This window comes from Gavialis gangeticus, unplaced genomic scaffold (genome assembly GCF_001723915.1).
Source record: "Gavialis gangeticus isolate Ggan-Ray unplaced genomic scaffold, GavGan_comp1, whole genome shotgun sequence".
NCBI lineage: Eukaryota > Metazoa > Chordata > Crocodylia > Gavialidae > Gavialis > Gavialis gangeticus.
This window is the reverse complement of record NW_017729032.1, coordinates 204527661-204548415: the sequence shown is the minus strand read 5'-3', so window position 1 is coordinate 204548415 and position 20755 is coordinate 204527661. Positions and strand designations below refer to the sequence as shown.

Below are 20755 nucleotides of genomic sequence, written 5' to 3'. Positions count from 1 at the left end.
CAGGCAGCGTGTCCCTGTCCCAGCCCCAATCCCTCCCTCGCTGTGGGGGGTGTTGATCTGCACCCCCCCCATTCCCCTTCCCTCTCCCCACCACAACAGACTTACCAGCTGGAGGCAACTGTGTCCAGTGTCGTTGAGGACTGCATGTATAGTCTATGACCAAATCTCCAAATCGATGCCAAATCTGAGTCCGAAATTGGCCAAATCAAAATAGGGACAATGATTCAAATCACCACATTGAATCTCTGTCCCTCCAAATCAGCCGAATCTGAAGCAAATACATGCTGCTTCACACAGGCCTACTGGATATGGCCTGCAAGGAGCCCTGTGGTCTGGATCCAGCTCTGGGTACAAGGTGAGTCTGACAGTCCTGCCCTAGAACATGGAATTCCTACCATTTTTAAAAATACAATTTCATATTACTAGTATTAGTTCTGCTACAGGATTTCTCAACTTTTTGATTTCTCTAACACCCTGTAGCTTCCCTTTTGTAGAGCTTAAGAACTCTGCTGGACTCAAGCTTCAGTTAAGCAGTAATGATTAAGTTATTTTATTCTGGTAGCAACTAAAGGCCTGAACCAAAACTGGGACTGTATTTCAGGCACTGTACTAACACAGAGCAAGTAATAGTCCCTGCCCTGAAGACCTTTTATTCCACACTGAAAAGCTGAAGGAAATACCAGTCCTAATTGACAAATGGGAAATTGAAACATGGACACTAAAAGGAACTGCCCAAATTTGTATGTGAAGTCTAAGGCAGGAGTAGGATTTTCAGTACAGATCCTCAAAATGCTTGCTCAGTGCCCCAACCACTAAATTCTCAATATGGAGGGATGCATTTTACCCTCAAATAACAAAGAATATAAGGTAATTAACATTTAGCTATAGAAGCTTACTTGTAACGTTTGTGTTTCAAGAACTTATAAGCTTGCTATAAAAACCTATGGAAACTTGCAATATCGGAATGCCAAAGAGTCCATATTTATGCCTCTTTCTTAATTTTCTTAGAGAAACAGTCAATTAATTGCATGAAGCTAGCAGGCAATGAACATATAATGAACCATGACAACTGAAAAGTTCTAGAAGTCAATGTTACAGTAGAAGATATTAACTATTATGTCATGTATTCAGCACTTCAGCTTACCTAACATTATATTCAAGCTGATACTTTTTAATTTTTTTATTACAGGGATGTACACAAGATACATGCAACACAGCCAGATTAACACTGTTTTGACCATAATACTATTTTTTTCATGAAAAGCAGCTGTACTTGCCTGGTGTTCTACTCCCTGGAACCTTCATGTATAACTGAACTGTGTTCATTCCCAGGATTGTATGACCAACATGGCTTAAAAGATTTCCCGCTGATACCACACGTACAAAAGCAGGAAGTTTCGTCAGTTCATGGAGTTGTAACTTCCACCTGCAGTAAAATAGCAAATCAGCAAACAGTGACTCCCTAAAGTTCCTGGGATATTTTGGGAAATATAAATAGTGGGCTTCTTAGAACTATTAATTATATGGGTTATGAGAACAGAAACTTCTATTGCATGTTTTAGTAATTCCTGGAGAAAACTCTGAAAAACAAGATGTTATGCCTCAATGTGGAAATACAAGAATCCAGCTGCCAATTTAATGCAAGCAGTAACAATAACCTGATTCTTAATTTTAAGATTAAAATTCTGGACTAAATTTTGAGAAAACTACACTTGCCAGTGGCAACCAACTCATCTGCACAATAGTGACTGAGCATGTACAGTGTGCATGCAACCACAATAACCACGACTACTGCAGAGCAAGGCCATGTACAAGGGCACTTACTACAGGGAAAAAAAGTCTTGCCTCCTTTTATACTGGTCTCAGAAAAAATGATCCTTAACTGCATTCCTGCTCCCCACCATTTTAAATTTGGAGACACTTAACATGGTAATCATCATCATACACATGCAATTCTTTATGTTTGGTTATTTTTAAGTTTAACTGCATGATCAAAACTTGGTTCAAGTTTTGCTGTTTGATAAGGCTATAAAAAGACCACTCCCCTTCAGTAACATAGCTCTGCCAGCTAACCTCCCACACACCTGGATAAAACTGATGGAGCACTGCCAACAGGACTTCTGTTTCTGAGGAGGTACTGAATCTAAGACAGTAGAAAAATCCTCACTGCTACCATAAACCTTGTCTCCAGTAAGGAGCTTTGCCAGGAAAGCTGCAGGAATAGTAGCCACATAATGTAGCCAAGCTCAGAAAGGTTATTGAGGGAAGATCATCTTACAGCAAAAGTACAGGACTGGAAGTAAGATGATGCAATTTCTATTTCTAATTCTAATAGAATTGCTTAGGTACTCATAACCAAGCACAGTCAGGGACTCAGTTTCTCAATGTTTAAAACATTGATAAAGTATCCATCTCACAGGGCTGCTCTGAAGTTTCACTTACTAATTGTACTGCAAAACCATGGCTGCAAATTACTGTACGTCTAAGAAAAACATTGTTGTGTAATCTTGCAAATTATTACTGCCTTCAATCACAGATGAGTGCACACACTGAAATTTCAGCAAACCCATGCATAATCTCTCAATGCAAGCACCAGCACACAACCCCCAATTTCAAATGTCTTTTCTTGAATTCAACATTATAAAGTACAGATGCAAATCCCCATCTTCTCCTCCTGAACCTGGTCATCTCAAACAGTCATTTACTAAAGAGGTGAAAGTTAGATGAAAACCATCAAACCTTGACTGTTAGTGGAGATGGCATATAGACAAAACCTAAATTTCAGCATCTGAGGCTCTGGTGTGACTAACATAACTGGGGAAAAGATTTTTGTAATTTATTAAAGAAGTGCTTTCTGCTAACAATAAAGTGATACTACTGGGAAGTTGTATGTTTGATTCCAGTGATCTTAGGTAACGTACATGAGAAGAAACCCATTGCTTAAAACCCTAAACACAAAGATGCAGTTGAAAGAACAGCTGATACACTACATAATAGAGCTGATCCAAGACAAAATTGTGGGAGTTCAGACAGCCTTTCTTTTTGCCATTCCTCAACATTTTGGTGTTCACCCTCTTATGGCTGAAAAAAAAGATGGTCAAAGCTCAGCAACATTTAAGTGTGTGAACCTGGAGTCCAAGCTGCAGGGGATCCCAATTTATTTGGGGAATAAGCCAGCAAGGTATCAGAGCTGAACAGAGGGAAGGCAGAAAGGAATATAAAGTTATTTAAAGTTTAAACCCCAGAAAAAGAATTAATTTGGTATACACATTGTTTGGATAATAGCTGAGCACACCTAATTTTATAGTTTTAGAGTTTCTGCTCAGATTCTGGGCTCAGCTCAAGTCTAACAGGAAGTAAACCCTAACCTGGACTGATTTGTTTATGGTTTGGAGACAAGCTTTACATTAATCAAATGTTGCTGAAGAGAAAAAAAAAAAAATCAAGAAAGAGAAGACCAGAAAGGAGAAAATGGAAATGTTCATGACACTGAAGTTCATCAGAGGCAATCTGAGCAGAAAAATCAACAGTGGTGGTGTTTGGTAAAACACAAGTGAAAAGAACAAAATATTAGTGTTAGAAAGCCAAGAACAGATCAGAGGAATAGTTTATTCAAAATAATGGACAGCAAAAATAAATTGTCCAGATGAAATCTGAAGTCACTGGAACAAAAGTTGAGAGTAAGTTCAGAGACAAATGATCCAAGGACCCATACCTCATCCTGTTTGCTGGGGAAAAACAGGATTAAAAAAAGCCAAACCAAGTGACCTTCAAAGAGGAATAGTGGTAGTTGGGTAAAGCAGTACGGGGAAAACCCACTGTTCCTGCTATGTTCTACAAGTCAAGGATGAATGTTCTAACAAGGGGCAGTGATAAAAGAGAGAGCAGTGATAGAAAAAGCCAGCTTTAAAAGCAAAAAGTAAATACAAAAAGGTGGAGACAGTGGGATCAAAAAAAACACAGATCAAAGTGAGAAAGGAACAAGATGAGAAGAGACAAAAAGATGAAGTATAAAGATTAAAAACTGAATGTTAAGACTAACAAAAATGAGATGGTCTGGAAAAGCAAATATAATGTACACCTGAACACACACACACAAGGACTTCACTCAAAAATGGCTGACCTGTAATTTTCAGTTAAACAGAAATTTGACCGAAAGCAGGACAAAATTTAGGTAAATGGTGGAAGCTTCTCAAAGTTTTAAACAACTGAAAACAGGGCCTTATATGTACATGCTGGAACACCCACATGCCAGAGTTAGAGCTGGTGTGGCTCCAGCATGGGGGACACACTGGGAGCCAGAGATGTTGTATGTCCCATTCCAGAGCCAGAAATGCCACTGCTTGTACCATCTGTGCCCTAGGCTGTACCTGGCCTGCAAGGAGCCTCAGTTTGGATCCAGCCTGGGGCACAAGGCAAGTATGACACGCCTGAATTAAGGAATAAGTAAAAGTATGTTATGTACAGAAGCGTGTGCTGGTATTACAAGAATTGTTTTTCTTCTGAAGTTTGTTTTCCCTCCATTCTGCTAATGTGATTGGGAGCTGTAATTGGGAAATGCCCATTAAAGCAGTCTCTGGGCCTTGTGGTAAAATCCTTCTGCTCGTGTTGTCTTCTAGGATAAATACAATGAATCGCCTTTTGAAGTAATTTCTCCATCATGCCATGAATGTCTTGCTTTTGATAATTTAGTATATACCCATCTCAGAACACCGAGATTTTACTTGTGCAAACCGTTAGCCTTAAATAGGTCAGAAGGTAGGATTTCTGAAACCTTGCAGAGATATGAGTTTCCTGCATGTCAATAAAGCACTGCTACTATTATGTGAAAAATGTATACATCTTAAATTCCAGAAACATATTATGGAGCTAATGACAAGATACTCTGAATATATCAGAGAGAGATAAAAATCTATGGGTACTTCCCATGCTTCTGGGTTTTGCTGGTTGCTGCATGGAGGTAGGAGGGAATCCCCTTCCTGCTGCTACATGTGTCAGGGTTTTTTAAGCCTTCCTTAGGAGGCACTGGGTGTTGGCTTCAGCCAAGGTTGGGAATTCAGACTTGGGTGTACCAATGCCCCTGCTGGGATTAAAACCCAGAAGTTGCTGGCTAGATGGTCTTACCTCTCTGCTCAGGGTCAGACTGATTGACATACTTGGAGGCAGGAAGGAATTTTACCCCATAGTCATACTGGTATGGATTATGGGGGTCTTGGAGAGGGGAATGCAAAGGAGTAGGCGGGGTCCTCTACCTACAATATCTTGAGTGTATATTAGCAACCTCTACTGCAGCAGGACGTTGACCTCCATGGTACTCCTGTAGCAGGTTAGGGTGTTATAGTCTTGTGTTGTGTCAGGGTTACCTGTGTGGATTTGCTAAGAGGTTAGACATTGGATTTGTATAGGATGGTTTGGATGGGGAAGATCCTGCCTTAGGAAGGGGGTTGGTCTAGATGACCACTTGAGGTCCCTTCCAGCCCTACACTACTCTATGATTCTGAATATATCAGAGAGAGAAAAAAAAAATCAGGCATCAGAAAATAAAAGGGGTGTACTATGTATATTTTTATTTATAAGAAAGAAAATTCAGTAAGAAAACATCTAGGTAAATCATGGGCAGGCATGCTGACTGAATTATTTATAAATACAATAAATAATTGTTGCTATACTTACTTTTTGTCATCTGACAGGTCAATGTTGGTCCCAAATTTGATTGTTTTAAAAGGTCCTCTTCTTCTTCTCCCAGAGCTGCAAATAATTATGAAAATGTATGAAGTAGACCCTTTGGAACAGACACTATAGAAGTATACTTCTAATACCAGACTCACTTATCTGAAGATGTGGATTCATTATCTGAATGGTCCTTGTGGTGACTCTTTTTCTCGTTTTCCTCCTGGAAAGCCCAAACATGAGATTTCTTATCACTTTCACATAACAATACGAGGTTTACATTCTACAGGCCAAATTAAATAAGAGAAGTCTTTGCATCTGTTATTTTTATATGGACGTGACAAGGTAAAACCTGCACACTTCCTTACATATTTGAGGGCCAAAAACTGCAAACGCCTCATGGCCACAATTATAGCAAAGTCCACCTCTGAACAACAGACCATGTCTATAGGGAAATATTCATAATGTTCACATGCACAAAATGGTTGACCAGCTTTACTGTGCAGATGAAGGCAAAACATGGATCCATCCTAGAAGGAATGCTGTCAATTTTATTATGCCTGAAAATTTATCTCCCTTAAAAGGCACTGAAATCTTCTCAACTGAATCTCAAGATTACTAATATTTATAAAATCTATTATATAAGAGCTCTTGCATTTTTCAAACTGAAATACTATTTCAGCATTGTAATAGCTGAAATAGCTGAATAGCATTACCATTGGAAATATCACTACTACTGGAAAAATCCCTTTCATGTTTTCTGCAGTTACAGACCTAAGCTTACAGACATCCATATATATTCCTGGAACCATTGGCAGACATCAAAATAATGACACAATCTGGATCTGTTCCATCTCAAACACTGTGTGCCCTGCCATGCCACACATGCATGGTAGGACATACAACGCTTGAGACAGGGTATAAAATTCCTCAGATCCCAGTCATGGGATTGCTAGGGATGTTCCATGTATGGAGCCCTGAGCTGCCCTGTATCCCATTCTGATGCTCATTTGAGTGTTGTAGTGGGGCATAGGGCAGCTCCAGGTTTTTAATACATGCTACATGTTCAAATTTAAGACTCAATACAAATCAGTCATAAAGATGTTCTACCTTATATTACCATGCCATAAATTAGCTGAACATGTGGCATGTTGCAATTTATGACACTATTACCATATTACTGGTGCCATAAACATAATATCTACCAAGGCCTAACTTGCTCCCAAAGCTCATTCCTCCTTGTATAAGAAATGTTGAGGATAATTTTTAACCTAGGTTTTCTTCTTTCCTCTTCACTTAATTCAAGCCACAACCTCTTTTTTCCAGTTTCCACTGAAAATGCCAGTCCACAACTTGTGCAACTGCTAATTCTTACTATATTTTAAGAGAGGTGGCCTGTGATAACTTTAATCCTTTGTTCCACTTAGCATTGATTTTTCATTCAGTTAGGATTACACCTGAGAGGATCCTGAAGCGTTCCCAAGATCATTCCAAAGATATGCTCACCCTTAATATAGAATGACACACAATCTAGTATTTTTTCATTAAAACTTATGATTGACACACGTTTAAAAGAATCATGGAATACTTCTCTCAGGTATGTGAAACAACTCTGTAATGAAAAAAAATGGTGTTTGGAACCTGACAAGGTAATTACATAACAGCAAATATGGAAAGTATTAACAACGTTTCCAAAAATACACATTTCTCTCTTGCATCAAATACCTGAGTTGAAGGAAAACAGTAGAGTGCATGTAGGCTTCTAAAAAACAGCACATAAACATCATCTCATCACACTATAGAGATCTGATTTTGAAATGCACCTAATTTTAAATTAAGATATGATAAAGAATTACAGTTCTGAACAAAGTTTTAATTTTAATTTAGATACCATTATATATCAGTTTAAATTACATGTTTAAAGCATGTAATAACTAGTACCTTTACAGTAAAATAATAAAAATTTAGAAAGCTATAGGTGTTTTGGGAATTTTTCCTTCCCTTAAATGACATGAACATGATTTTTTCAGAAGCAATTAATGTGAAAAAGCTGGCTGCAGTATTAATGTGCTTATAAACTGCAAGATATATACGAACCATCTACTTACCCGCAATGACTCCTGGAATGAGGAGGCCTGGTACTGTGCATATTTAGCAATTGTAGTATGAGATCTACTGCTTTCACAACGCCAGATTTTCTTTGTTCCAGTGGGGTCCCAGTTTTCATCTGCTGGTTGTAATAATTGTGTCCTCACCTCTACTATGTGTTCATTATTTGCTTCTACCAACGTTTTGGTAGAAAAGAGTCCTAGGTCTAAAAAATATGAACACAGTTCAAAAATGACAGTTCAGCATAATGAAGTAAAATTGAGTTAAATTCCTGCATGACTGGAGAAACTTCAAAGAGACTCTGCAGGTAAGACTGAGACTACTAAGATGTATACTATTTTCAGAACAGTAATGAAAATATATTTCATCTACTATTGCTAAGAAAGTTTTTAAAGGTAAACCCAAACCTCTACCGACATATTTCAGGGAAATAGTAAGTGGACCTAGCATGTATAGAACGTTCTGATCCACAGATCTCAAGGGCTGCTTACAGACATAAAGTCTCCAACCCCCTTCCCCACCCCAAAATGGTACTTTAAACTCAGCGTGATCCTGTGCCAAGCCCCGGTACATGCCCAGAAGAGGCACTGAGGTAGCTTTACCCAGCTCAACCAATGTCTGTATAGACTGGGTGCTTCAGCTGGGCTTTTTGGTAGGACTGTGCAAAGCTTCAGGTGGCGATTCAATTCAGAGAAGATTTGGCCAGATGCAGTGGCCAAATCTCCAAATCCAAATTGAATCAGGGGACAAATTAAAAGGTCCAAATAGATTTGAATCTTCAGAAAAGATTTGGAGAGCTTCAATAAACTGGACAGTTCCCAGTGGCTGCAGCACAGAGCTGCAGCCAGATTTGGAGCTGGTAAGTAAGGGCAGGGGAGGGAACCATGGGGGCGGGGGGGACCCTTTCCAGGTCCCAGCCCCTCCCTGCTCCCCTAGCCCCTCCCCACCTCATGGCTGACCCACCTGCCCCAGCTCCCGGTGCTTTAAAGAAAAGCCCTACTCACCTGCCCCCTGCTGGGCAGCACCAACCCCCGCTGCCTTCCACTGCCCCACGCTACATGAGGAACCCCCCGACCCTCCCGTTCCCCCAGCCCGCCATGGCTGCCCCACCCTACCCAGCTCCAGCCCTTTAAAAAAAAAAAAAATGAGAAAAATCCCAGGACAGTGAGTGCTGGGTTTTTCTCATTTGTTTTTTTTCCTAAAAGGGCCCAAGCCGTGGTGGGTGGGGCAGCCATAGGGTGAGGGCTGGGACAGTGGGGTGGGGGGCTCATGCAGAGCCCCTAATGCAGCGTGGGGAGAGGGGATCACCCCCCACCCCCACCCGGCAGCACCAGCTGAGTCAGGGCTTTTGTTTTTTCGAAGTGCTGGGAACTGGGGCGGGCGGGGCAACCATTGCTGCATCTGGGAAGGCGGGCCAGGCCTGGGCGATTCAGATTCAGTTAGTATTCGGCCTAATTGATTCGGGACAGTGATTCGAATCACCAAATTGATTCACTGTCCACCGAACTGGCCGAATCCAAAGCAAATACTAGTGGCTTTGTGCAGACCTACTTTTTGGCACTTTTATCTAATAGCTAATTGAATCAGCTTTAGATAAAAAGTGCCAAAAAGCCCTGCTGAAGCACCCAATTTATACATGTGCTGCGGAGCTGGATGAACTAATGAGTTGCCTCTTTCAGTAAAGCAATTTTTTTTCTTTTTCATATCTATCAGCAACCAAGTTGCTTAGAACAGTTAATTTACAGGCTACATTTTCCTTAATTCTTTGCCATGCAAACATGAATGCAGTATTAAGGAAATAAAAGTGACATAATATTTTAAAGATTTCCTGAGTCTTTCTAAAATACCCACATTTTTTTAGACGGAAAAATCTGTTATGCTTCACTTTTTTCATCAACGAGAAAAAAAACTTACCTAATTTAAGCGCTCCAGCAAGGCCACGTATTACAGTAACAGGGTTGTTTGGATTTGTACAAAATTGATGTAAAGGTGGAAAGAAAGCATCACGTTTATTTTCCAACTGCAAAATTACAAAGCAGTATTAAATCTCCGGGGAACATAGGATTTTTATTAGTAAAGTCAGAAATAACAGACCAAGAGGAGGTCAAGAATCCTATCCGTTTCCATACTCTCCTGTGAATTAGGAGTTATATCATACAACATATTCCTCTTAAATACTGCTTTCACTCCTTTTAAAATTAATTTGGTCACTGCAATAAAATTTCTTGACAAAAATTCTTCCTAGGTCACTCTGTGCCTGAACTGTCTAGGCTTAGTTTTACAGAAATTTATTTGACAATCACTCCAGAAGTCTAGAAATATTCATTGTTTATAAATTTCCTGTTCGGACTGTTAGCTCAAAGGATCCTCTTTCTTTATGTGATGTCCCTCCCTAAAGAGCAAATCTAATTTTTTTTTTTTTTTTACTGCATGCTTTCATAACCAGGATATAGAATGGATCATTTTTCTGCTCCTCACTGCACATTCTCCAAATCCATCAAATTCTTTTTAGAGCCAGGCATTATGGTTTTACGTTAACCTCCAAGAGTTATGAAAAGATAATACTTTACAGAATGTTCAAGGGATAACTGAAATAGAAATATTGTCTACATTGTGTCTAGTGTTAACTAGAAAAGCTGATTTTGCTCTCACATGGCTGTGTGGCACCTTTATGTCTAATGACTTTTTAAAGCTAGGTTTTCCTCAGTTTGGTACTGTTGCCAATCTTTTAACATCTTCCCTCTAGGGGGCAGAATGGGTCAGGGCTCCAGAGAAAAAAGGGGCAATCTACTCTATGGATAGAGGCTAAATGGTTTGTTACTTCTCTATCATCAACAAAGACAGATTGTGCTTTTGAAATAATGGTACATAAAGAAATATGGAGTAAGAAAAGCTTTAATTAAAATATTTCACATCTCAGCCATTTTCTGATATTTACATTTTGCTAACATTTATTAGAATTTTTGCTGTTTTTTTGTTGTGTTTTGAAGTAGATTGGTAGATTATTTCAATGTAGTTATTTACTAATATATCATTTTAACTAACAGTTTGCAAATGTAAGAAATCTTAAATATTTTATATTTGACCTATTAGTGAATTGGGTCTCACAAATTGCCTCTCTGCTAAACATGTTTAAAGAATTAAGAACTACTGTTTTCTGTTTAATTTAGCAATCATACTGAAATTCTAAGTTTGATTCATTTCCTCCATTGTTTAGCTAGGTCCCAATATTCCTTTTAGGGACAAAATTTTGCATTTTTACATGTTGGGAGACCCCTGCAAAATTCACTTCTGAATAAGACATCTTTTAAAAATACTTATCTAAATTAAAATACTAGTTGAATAGTTACAAAAAGCACTAACAATTTTTTCCTACCAGTTGGTATATACTTACATAAATACTAGGTGTAGGTGGATTCAATTTGTCCTTTGGCAAGGGGGGGTATGGTGGAGGTGGTGGTCGTGGTGGTGGACATTTATCCAATAAAATACTACTGTTAGATAAGCCATTTTTACCCAGATTCCTAAAAGGAAAAAGAGCTGTCTGTGTGAGCATTTAAAAGAAATGTAACAATTTGCCGAATATATGCTCTCCACATATTAACATTTTTTCTGCCCAGTAGTGATGTACAAGGGTAAATTGTTAACACTTGTTAAAAAATACAAGTATATTTACTAGATATATGTGAGTTACATATTAATATTTTTTCTTCTGCACAGTTGTACAGAGCGAATTATGTTAAAACTCCAATATACAATTTAATAAAAAATTCTCAGTTAGATGACGCTATTTTAAATCACTCCCACCTGCAGATCCCCTTAGAACCTGTATTACTACCAATATTAGTTAAAAATATAACTAATTTAAATAAGAATAGTATGCATTATTTGACACATCAATATAAAAATATAAACACAGTAGAACCTTACTCAACTGGCTTTGACTACTGGGCAATATAAATAAAGCTATGAGATCATCCAGTCATTCTGGTAATATACTGTACAGTATCTTAAGAGAATGCATAGTGATTATTAAACTGATAAGCTTAAAAACTTTATTAAGAAAATGTTTTACAAATATGATCACAGACAACAGAGTTAATAGAAGAATGTTAACCAAAGACTTTAGAAGTCACCAACTACAGAACTTGCAAATTGCTGGTTCATAGTTTGCAATCTGTATACACACAAGTCACTGTGATCACTTAGTCTGCCATCCTGCATTACATAAGCCATACAATTTCCCTATGTTAATACCTACTTCCAGACTAATAACTGTACTTGGTCTAGACATTTTTTTTTTAGAAAAAGATGCAGCCCTGATTTTAAAATCTTCCAGAGATGGAGACTACATTAAAGTGCAGGCAAAACTGTTCCAAGAGTTGACCCCAGCTGTTAATCTGGATTTGTCTAGCTTCAGTTTTCAGCAAATGGATTCACTATATCTTTATTTGCTAGACCTAAGTCGATTATCAGTTCCTTTCTGCCACATAGGTATTTATGAGCTATGATCAAACTACCCCGTAACTTTCTTATTTAAGTTAAACAGAACAAGTTCCTCTCCACATCCCTCTGAATAACATAGGGGTGTGGTCAATTTGCAAAAGTTGGCCACCATGCCATAAGTGGCAAATACATCTGCTTTGTTTGGCACAAGGCAGATCCATCAGGAAGCAGAGAAAATAGCTGCATACTGGGCAGGGAGCAGAGAACAGAGCAACAGATAAGGCAGCAAAATGGGATCAGAGTGGTGGTCAGGGAGGGGGTGGCGCTTACCTTGTGGTATGCCTACCAAAAAGGTTGGCCCCCACTGGAATAAGGCACATTTTCCAATATATAAATTATTTTATAAACCTCACCTCTTGCACACTAACTGATCATTCCAAGCCCACATAAAGTGGCCAAGATTAAACGGAAATTGAAATATCCAGCCTCAGAAAGCCTACTGGTTTCAGAAACAGAATGGGTTTACTATTCAAACTATCAAATGGCTGTGCAAAACAAGATTGGTGATATTCTCTGTTGTCAAGAAAGCCAATCTCTAGAAGCCAATGCTTTGAAAAAATTGATGCTGGTAATAGGCAAAACACCTTAAAGCTGATTATTAGAACACAAGATCAATACTTCAAACATCAAAGACCTCACAGATCATAATGGAGATGGATAACTGTGGTTCTGAAATCTTGGGCATCAGAACAGACTGATAGAAGTGGAAAAAGTGCTTTAAGCAGGAAAAGAAACCATCTCATCAACTGATTCCACAGTGATGAGCACTCATCACAACAGACAGGGGGGGAAAAAAAGTCACCTGGCAACCCAGAAGCCTATCAATCAATGTACCAGAAACACCAGATTTCTAAAGATGTCATGCTCCGATAGAGGAACAAAACAATAAGGACAAAGATGAGTTCTACAACTGCTTCCAAAGAATGACTGACAAAGTACCAAAACATAAAACTGCCCAACACAAGGAGCAAGTTAATGCCTCAGTAAATACAACAATCAAGGAAATAAAATAGTGGAGAAACTAGAGCTGTGAATTGATCAAAATGGAAAGAAACACAAAACTACTAGGCAACTCAGCCACTTTCAAGTGCCCCAACAATGATACACACAAAGGACAATGAATTTTTCCAGATGGCAAAACAAACAAACAAACAAAAAATATTAACCTGACTTGCATCAGCTGAAGAATCAAATAACCTAAGATGGCAGCAATGACTGAAATCTTTGCATTATCGAACTGCTTGTAAAACTGAGAATGATCATTTTCTGCTTAAAAAGCTGATCCAAAAATCAACAGCACAAAACTGAAAACCAACAGAAAAATTCCAACTTGAACTTGGGTATTGTCAAGGGCCAAAGATTAAGAGATGAACTGAACATGAGGAAACCTGGATATAGCTCACGTGATTTGAGCTACAGTGGTGACATCTGGTTATCTCCATAAACAAAGCAGGACTGGAATAACCCAAAAGATATGGAGCCAGACCACAGACAGAAAAAGCATTGGAAGAGACTCCTGAAAGCTGAAGACCAATAAAGTATTGGAGAAAGCAAAGGAAAAGCATAAGAAAGCTACAAAAAAAGTGAAAGGCCACATAAATAAAGCTAACTACAGACACATGGTATAGATCTAGCAGCTGAAGCTGCTACCAGTAGCATAACCAGGGGTGAGCAAGGGGGTACCCATCTCAAGCACCAAGTTAGGAGAGGTGCCAGAATGGCACCCCCATCGCTGCTGAGTCTGCAGCCCAGCAGCGCTCCCATGACAGGAGCTCCAAAACAGTTCCCAACTGTTGTTGCTTTAAAAGCAGCAGAACTAGGACAGGCAGAGCATGTGCAGTGGCACCAGCTCCACTAGGACTACTTCCATTGAGGACACTGCCTGCCTCCCACCACACCACCCCAATTTTCAGAATCCGTGTGGGCCCTGCTCCCAGAACTCGTGTGCCCCGCCCTCCAATCTCAGAGCCATGTTCCCTCCTGCCTCCTTTCCTGGAACCACATGCCCCTTCCACAGCATTTGCTCCGGGCACCAACTCTGCTTGTTATGCCACTGGCTGCTGCCATGATAAGAAACTACAAAACAATTAACCAAGCGAGTAAAATCCTGTGTGGAAATTTCAAAAAAGCAAATAAGCCAAGTAAAAACAAAGATGAAAATACTTACAAGCAATAAGAAGAAAAGACGGAAAGAGAATGTCAAAGTAGTCCTCAATGCTATGTTTCAATGAAACATATTAACCACAACTTGATATTAACTCTAGCCCAAAGAATAACAGAAGTAAAGGCCATAATTAGGAAGGTATACAGTGGTGGAAGATCATCAAATCAAAACAGAAACGTTGTCAAGACACTTGATACCACCATCTTAACAAAACAGACAGAGCTGTTCAGTAAGTAAGTATGGAAGAGACCTCATTTGACCAGCTGAAACGAAGAATTATTGCTAGAATACCCAAAATAGAGATCTTTTGAGACTACAACATGTTAGAGGAATCACTCTACTCACTACTGTAGAGAAAGCTGTCTTCAGTAAGACACTGTATAGGGTGAATGTAAAGCTTAAGAATAGCTGAGACTTTGAGCCACGACTACCTGTGTGGACCATATATTCACATTAAAGAATATAATATGCCATATAAGAATGCAGAAAAAGGCAGGTTTCCTTCATCACCAACTTAACTGACTTTCAAAAAGCATTCAACAGCGTACATGGACCCATTGTAGAATATTCTTCAGTTAAGTGGAATTAGCTCAAGTCAACAATCTACCAAAGGCTATCTACAGAGATATAAGATACTCTGAAAGAATAAACTGCCAGGTAAAACGATTTGATGTACACACTACAGAATGAACAGAGCTGCCTTCTCTCTTTGTTACTGCCTGGCATTGCCACAGAAGTAGTACAGCATGGGAAGATGGCGAATGCCTAGACTATACTGATGACACAGTGCTACTGAATGGCACCCCTACAAAATTAGAAATGATGACAGATAACCTGACAAATACAGCATGCCAATCAAAGTTCAAAATCAGATGCTTAAACAAACATCTAAAAAACCCTGTTGTCAAAGAGCAACATCACACAAGGGGAAGTGTAAGGGGTGTAGAACAGGTAGGACTGGAGTGGTAACAAATTAGCCAGGAGATCTAAAGAAGGAAGTGCCATCAAGGATAGGGAAAGAACCCATTAAGATGGTCTAAAAACTGACAATTTATGGAAGTAAGAGGTGAAGGAGCACCAAAATAAAACTATTTTCAACAAACAAACTTGGAGCTAATATAGTTGTGAGCACTGGAGAGCTATCCAATTCCTTTCTAAAGCCATGAAAGAGTCTGACATCTGAATAGAAAGACAGTCACCAATTAAGAAATCTGAGAAATGAACAGCCAGTAGCCTCTTTACATCAGAATCAAAAGGAAAACACTGGACATCCTCTTGTTCATTCTCAAGATGTTACACAGCCCCAAGTCCAATGCCTTACCTAAGCTTAAGTATCTTGAACCAATGCTATGGCCCATATCAACCAAACGTGCAATTATATTAAAAATATCAAGTTAATTTGAAAACACCTGTTAACTAAAAAAAACCCCTGACTGTCATTTATCTTACTTTCTTTAATTCTTTATTAAGTTCCATGAGTTCGTAAGTGATGTCAGGCTGACATGACTATATTTACCAGGCTCACTCTACTTGTAAGTATTTATACAATATTTTTACTTCCAGTCCTCTGTATTTTCCCAGTGTCCCAAGACTTACTGGAAATCAATATTACATGATCCACAGAGCTATTAAGCCTGCTCTTTTAAAACCTCAAAGATGCAAGTTACCCCAGCCTACTGATTTAAAAGATAACTAACTTAAGCAGCTGCTGTTTAATATTCTGCCTAGTTCTATGTAATCTTGGTAGGGTTAGTAACAGATGAATACCACTGTTCACATACATTTTGCTCCTAACATACTTAAGTAAAAAGGAGATGGCATTTTTTCTTTAATTTTGTTGAACACAAATCTCACATTGTATCCTTTTGCTTTCTAGAGGAATTTTCTCTAAGTCCTAGCTTCTGCTTTATACTCATTGCTATTAATTTGTCCTTCATTCTATTTGTTACATTTTTAATAGCTGTTTTTACTTACTGCCTAATCCAGGCTACTTTATTAACTGTCAACATCTTTTTTCTTGACTGTGTGACTGTGACCTTTTTTGAGGGGCTGGAAGGGAGCCAATGAAATACTCCTAAAGAATTCCCAATCATTAATTTATAATTCTCTGTTAAAATTCTCTCCCAGATAATTTGGTCTTAACTGTTTCAACTTTGTGAAACTGGCTCTTAAAACACTAAGTGCATATATTTCTGTTTATGTACAAAATAACAATGTCAGGATCACTTGCGCATAAACAAGTGTTAAGTGCCTAATGATAACAACACTTTTTAAAAACATCATACATATGATTTCTCCCCCTCCTTTTTTTTTTTTTTTTTTTTTTAAAGGGGGACGACAAGGCTGCTCTGAAGTATTAAAAGACGCTTTCTTTCTCATGAATAAAGATTCACTTTTATACAAGTATAAGAAACCCTAAGTTTATGGTACATTATTTTATATCCTTCATGGTTATCTAACAAGGAAGGGAAAGTGACAAACATTTAAGTTAAAAGGAGTGATGCAATGAGGAAATACTTGAAATACTGAAATATCCACAGGGACTATTTGACTTGACATGATTCAAACAAGAAATATCTACAAATCTTTTACCCCTCTGTCACACTAAGTCAGCACAATGAACATAAAAGAACTGAGTGAAACCACCTAAAAAGTCAATCAAATTCTATTATGCTGTATTATCACACTGAGGAATTGGACTGCACATATATAGATTTATATACAAGTGAATTCCAATAAATATACTGTATATACATCCTTGCTAAAATAAAACTCAGTTTCTGATATAGTAAATTTAGAAACTAATTGGAAAACAGCTGCCCAGAATGGGGTTGGGGAAGGGGAAGAAACGGGGTGAAGAAAAGCAATGATAAAACCAAAAAAAAAAAAGCTATGCTGATGAAACACAGTGGTGAAAATTGTAACATTTATTTCACAGTACCTGAACTCAACATCATTATTCCACCAGTACTATAATTCTGCTTCCCTCAGCATGTAATACTGCATCTGATGTAACTGTACATTACTTTTATTAACTATGTTGTGGGATGTCACTAGAGCCCTCAGTCATAAATTAGTCAATGCTGAACACTGTATAAATAGATAGAAAAAAGCAACTTTTGCCCCATGGAACCTGCATATGGTAGGTGGTTTAAAATCTTAATGTGTTGTGCTCACTTTGAATATACTTGCTGTGACAACCATAGTTTATTTCCTGTTTTTACCTGTGTATGGTCAACTTAAAAAAAAAAAAAAAAAAAAGAAAAACACACAAGGACTCAGTTGTGTCTTACTGTAAAATAAAACATATCCATCAGGTTGAGAGCAAAGGGTGATAGTGAAGCAAGAAAGGCCAGGAGGTTTCTATGTTGTCAGATGTTGCTAATGCAATGTGCATGCAGTTCCCCAACTCTTCAATCTGTGATCTTTTGATCACCTAGTTACATTTATGTGCATACTTAAGGCAAACCCATGCGCACACAGTGAACCTTTCAAAGATGACAACATTCTACACTGGGTACTGTCTTGCTGTCAAGCACAAGTATTTCTTGGCAAGCAAAATAAGTCTTGAAGAACGAAAACTGTGTTCTCTAACAAAACCCAAAATGTGGCTACTCCAGTTGTTTTGCTTGCTATTTCACCATGCAATTTTATCCTATATTGTCAGTGATGAAACATTACAAATGTAATACAAAAACAGAAAAACATTATTATTTTTAATCAACTTTCTTTGAATATGTGAAAGGAATTTGGTCTTCACTGCAGATTAAGTCAATAGGATTATGAATCATAGCTATTTTAATTATAGGAACACTGCAGAATCTGACTTTTTCCTTTCATTATGAAACTACTTTCTTCTTCCACAATTAGATACACAAATATAAACAAACGTATTTTCTTCAAACTTCAAAAAACAGAAGATTTACTCGAGTCTTTGGGCAGAAAATAAGCATGAGAAATTTCTTTGGGAACATGAGTGTTAGGGAATGTAAACAACCCATCTAGGTGTTCTGTGCTTAAGAGTGATGTACCATAGGCTCAGAAAAAAAGTACAAGAACCTACCTACCTATTCAACAACCTGCTTAAAAAGGTAATTTTCCGTCTAAACCCTCAGTTAGTGGTTGGCATAAACCCAGAGAAAATTGCACAGAAAATCCCATAATGTGTCTGCGGATGTTCTCATTATGCAAATATACTTCTAATCTCTTCTGAATCCTATTTAGCTTGTGACCTCACTGGTATAGAGTAACAGCAACTTTCACAGGTTAATTATACTTTGTGTAAAACGCACATTTTCTTTTTATTAGTTTTAAATATAGTTGTAACTAATGAAATAAAAAAGTTCTGATATTAAAGAGGAAAAAATAGCACTTTGACTACTATATACCTTTATCAAATCTTTTCCTAATTTTTCCTATCCAAATATAATAGGTATCTTCAGTCTTTTCTCAGAACAACTTTTTATGCCTTTAAGAATTTTGCTGGCCAACCCTGAATTCTTACTTTTGTATTTTGAGACAGAATTAAAGAAGGGAAATCCCGGTGCTGCCTGTTAGAAAAAATGAAATCACGGATGATCCCTTTAACAAATACATGACAATGAAATATAGTGTACTATACTTGTTTTACCAAAATTGTTAATGGTAGTGGTCATGAATCAAAAGATCTGCATAAGGTTCATACAGCAGGGATTGCAACTAGATAGCATCTCTGCAGAGAAGAAAAAGGGCATTTATTTTTTTAAAATGCTGTTTTTTATATATTATTGAAATTAGGAAACAATGCTGTACAAATAGCACAATTAAAACATTCACAAGAGGAAAAACTGAATTGAAAAAGCATGAGCTTAATTTTTAAATGGAGGCAGCTCTGCTGGGATTATAAAGATACTTATAAAATATATATTTATGAAAGATATTTGGGCCAGTATTTCTTGTGTTCCCTGTTTCTGTTCATTTCTTTGTTCTATGTTAGTCCCATAGTAAAGACACATATTTCAAGTTAATTACATCAGAAATAATTAATGTCCTAAAAGCAGCATTGGTTTTGACTAAAAAATGGGGCTAACTCACTCACATTTCAAATACAAGAATCTAGACATCAGTAAACAAAGTTGGAAAAAGTTCAGATCAAATCAATTTAGCTAAATTTTAATGATTTTAATATATAGGCAGTCCTCGCATTTACGGCAGGATACATTACTGGAAAAGACACTAAGTCGAAATGATGCAAGTCAAACCTTATTTTCCCATAGAAACAATGTTATAAGAGCGGGAAACGTTCCTGACCAAGGGCCTGATGCCCAACTTTTTATAGAAATTACCATCAATACAATATTTAAATCAACTATTTTATCAACTAAAAACAATATACACTGTACATACAAAGCTTTCTAAAGTGCACTGTATATAAATTAATTAAACAGGGCAACTAATCACACAAAATTTTATTTAAATCAGAAGGTGAAGGAACACCTTTCATCAGGGTCATGGAATTCAGAAGGGCTTCTTTGGGGAGACTTAGGGCCACTTGATGGCTTTTTGAGAAACTGATCCAGGGAGGTTTGTTTCGCTGCCCTCTTTTTCTCATTGTAAATTTCTGTGTAGTGCTGTAAGTGTGAGGATCCAGCGTCGTAAGTAATAACATGGGTGTAAATGGTGGAGTGCCACAAGTGCGAATTGCCCTAAGTTGAAACACCGTAAATCAAGGACGGCCTGTATTTATAAAATCTCTCAAGCACCAACGTCCTTTTGACCCAAAGCAATGTTCACAACAATCTTCTGGTACCCCTTATACTTCTCTTTATCCAAACAAAATGTAAAAGAAACAGACTGGTTAAAGTTTTCTCCATTCTGTATTGTTGCTTGATTCTTAAGCAATACATTCTGGAGCCAGTCAGTACTATTAGCATTATAAATTCATGTTTGTCATGAGATGTCATGCTTACCATGCACATTCCTTGTTACATATGGGGCATTCCACATTTTTGTAGAAGAAAATGTTATTTGTTCCCCATCATTATTGTTAATTCTTAAATTTCTACCAGTAAGTGTTTTTTGGAAAATGCTACCAGTAGAAAAACAGCCCCAGGGTTGAAGCATACATGCCTTCCAGCCCTGTGGCTGAAGTAGCTCACAGATTTCATAGACATTTGGGCTGGAAGGGACCCCGGAGGATCATCGAGTCTAGCCCCCTGCCCCAAGGGCAGGAACTCAGCAGGGATCATAGGATCCCAGCAAGATAAGCATCCAAATGTGCCTTGAAGGCATTCAAAGTAGGTGCTTGAACCATCTCCGGCAGCAGTC

At 38.0% G+C, this 20755-nt stretch overlaps 1 protein-coding gene across 4 annotated transcripts in view; it reads right to left on the bottom strand.

The window, feature by feature from the left end:
• Positions 1 to 20755, bottom strand: part of KDM6A (lysine demethylase 6A) — a 305237-nt gene that overhangs the window by 19675 nt on the left and 264807 nt on the right. For 3 of the 4 annotated variants that reach the window (XM_019524155.1, XM_019524156.1, XM_019524157.1), the window contains 6 exons: positions 11174 to 11303; positions 9694 to 9799; positions 7779 to 7984; positions 5829 to 5893; positions 5674 to 5748; positions 1278 to 1426 (listed from right to left, as the gene is read on the bottom strand). In XM_019524155.1, the coding sequence (XP_019379700.1) occupies positions 1278 to 1426; positions 5674 to 5748; positions 5829 to 5893; positions 7779 to 7984; positions 9694 to 9799; positions 11174 to 11303 (731 nt within the window). Of the gene's footprint in view, positions 1 to 1277; positions 1430 to 5673; positions 5749 to 5828; positions 5894 to 7778; positions 7985 to 9693; positions 9800 to 11173; positions 11304 to 20755 lie in introns of all 4 variants that reach the window. The other variant, XM_019524154.1, reaches the window with a different exon arrangement.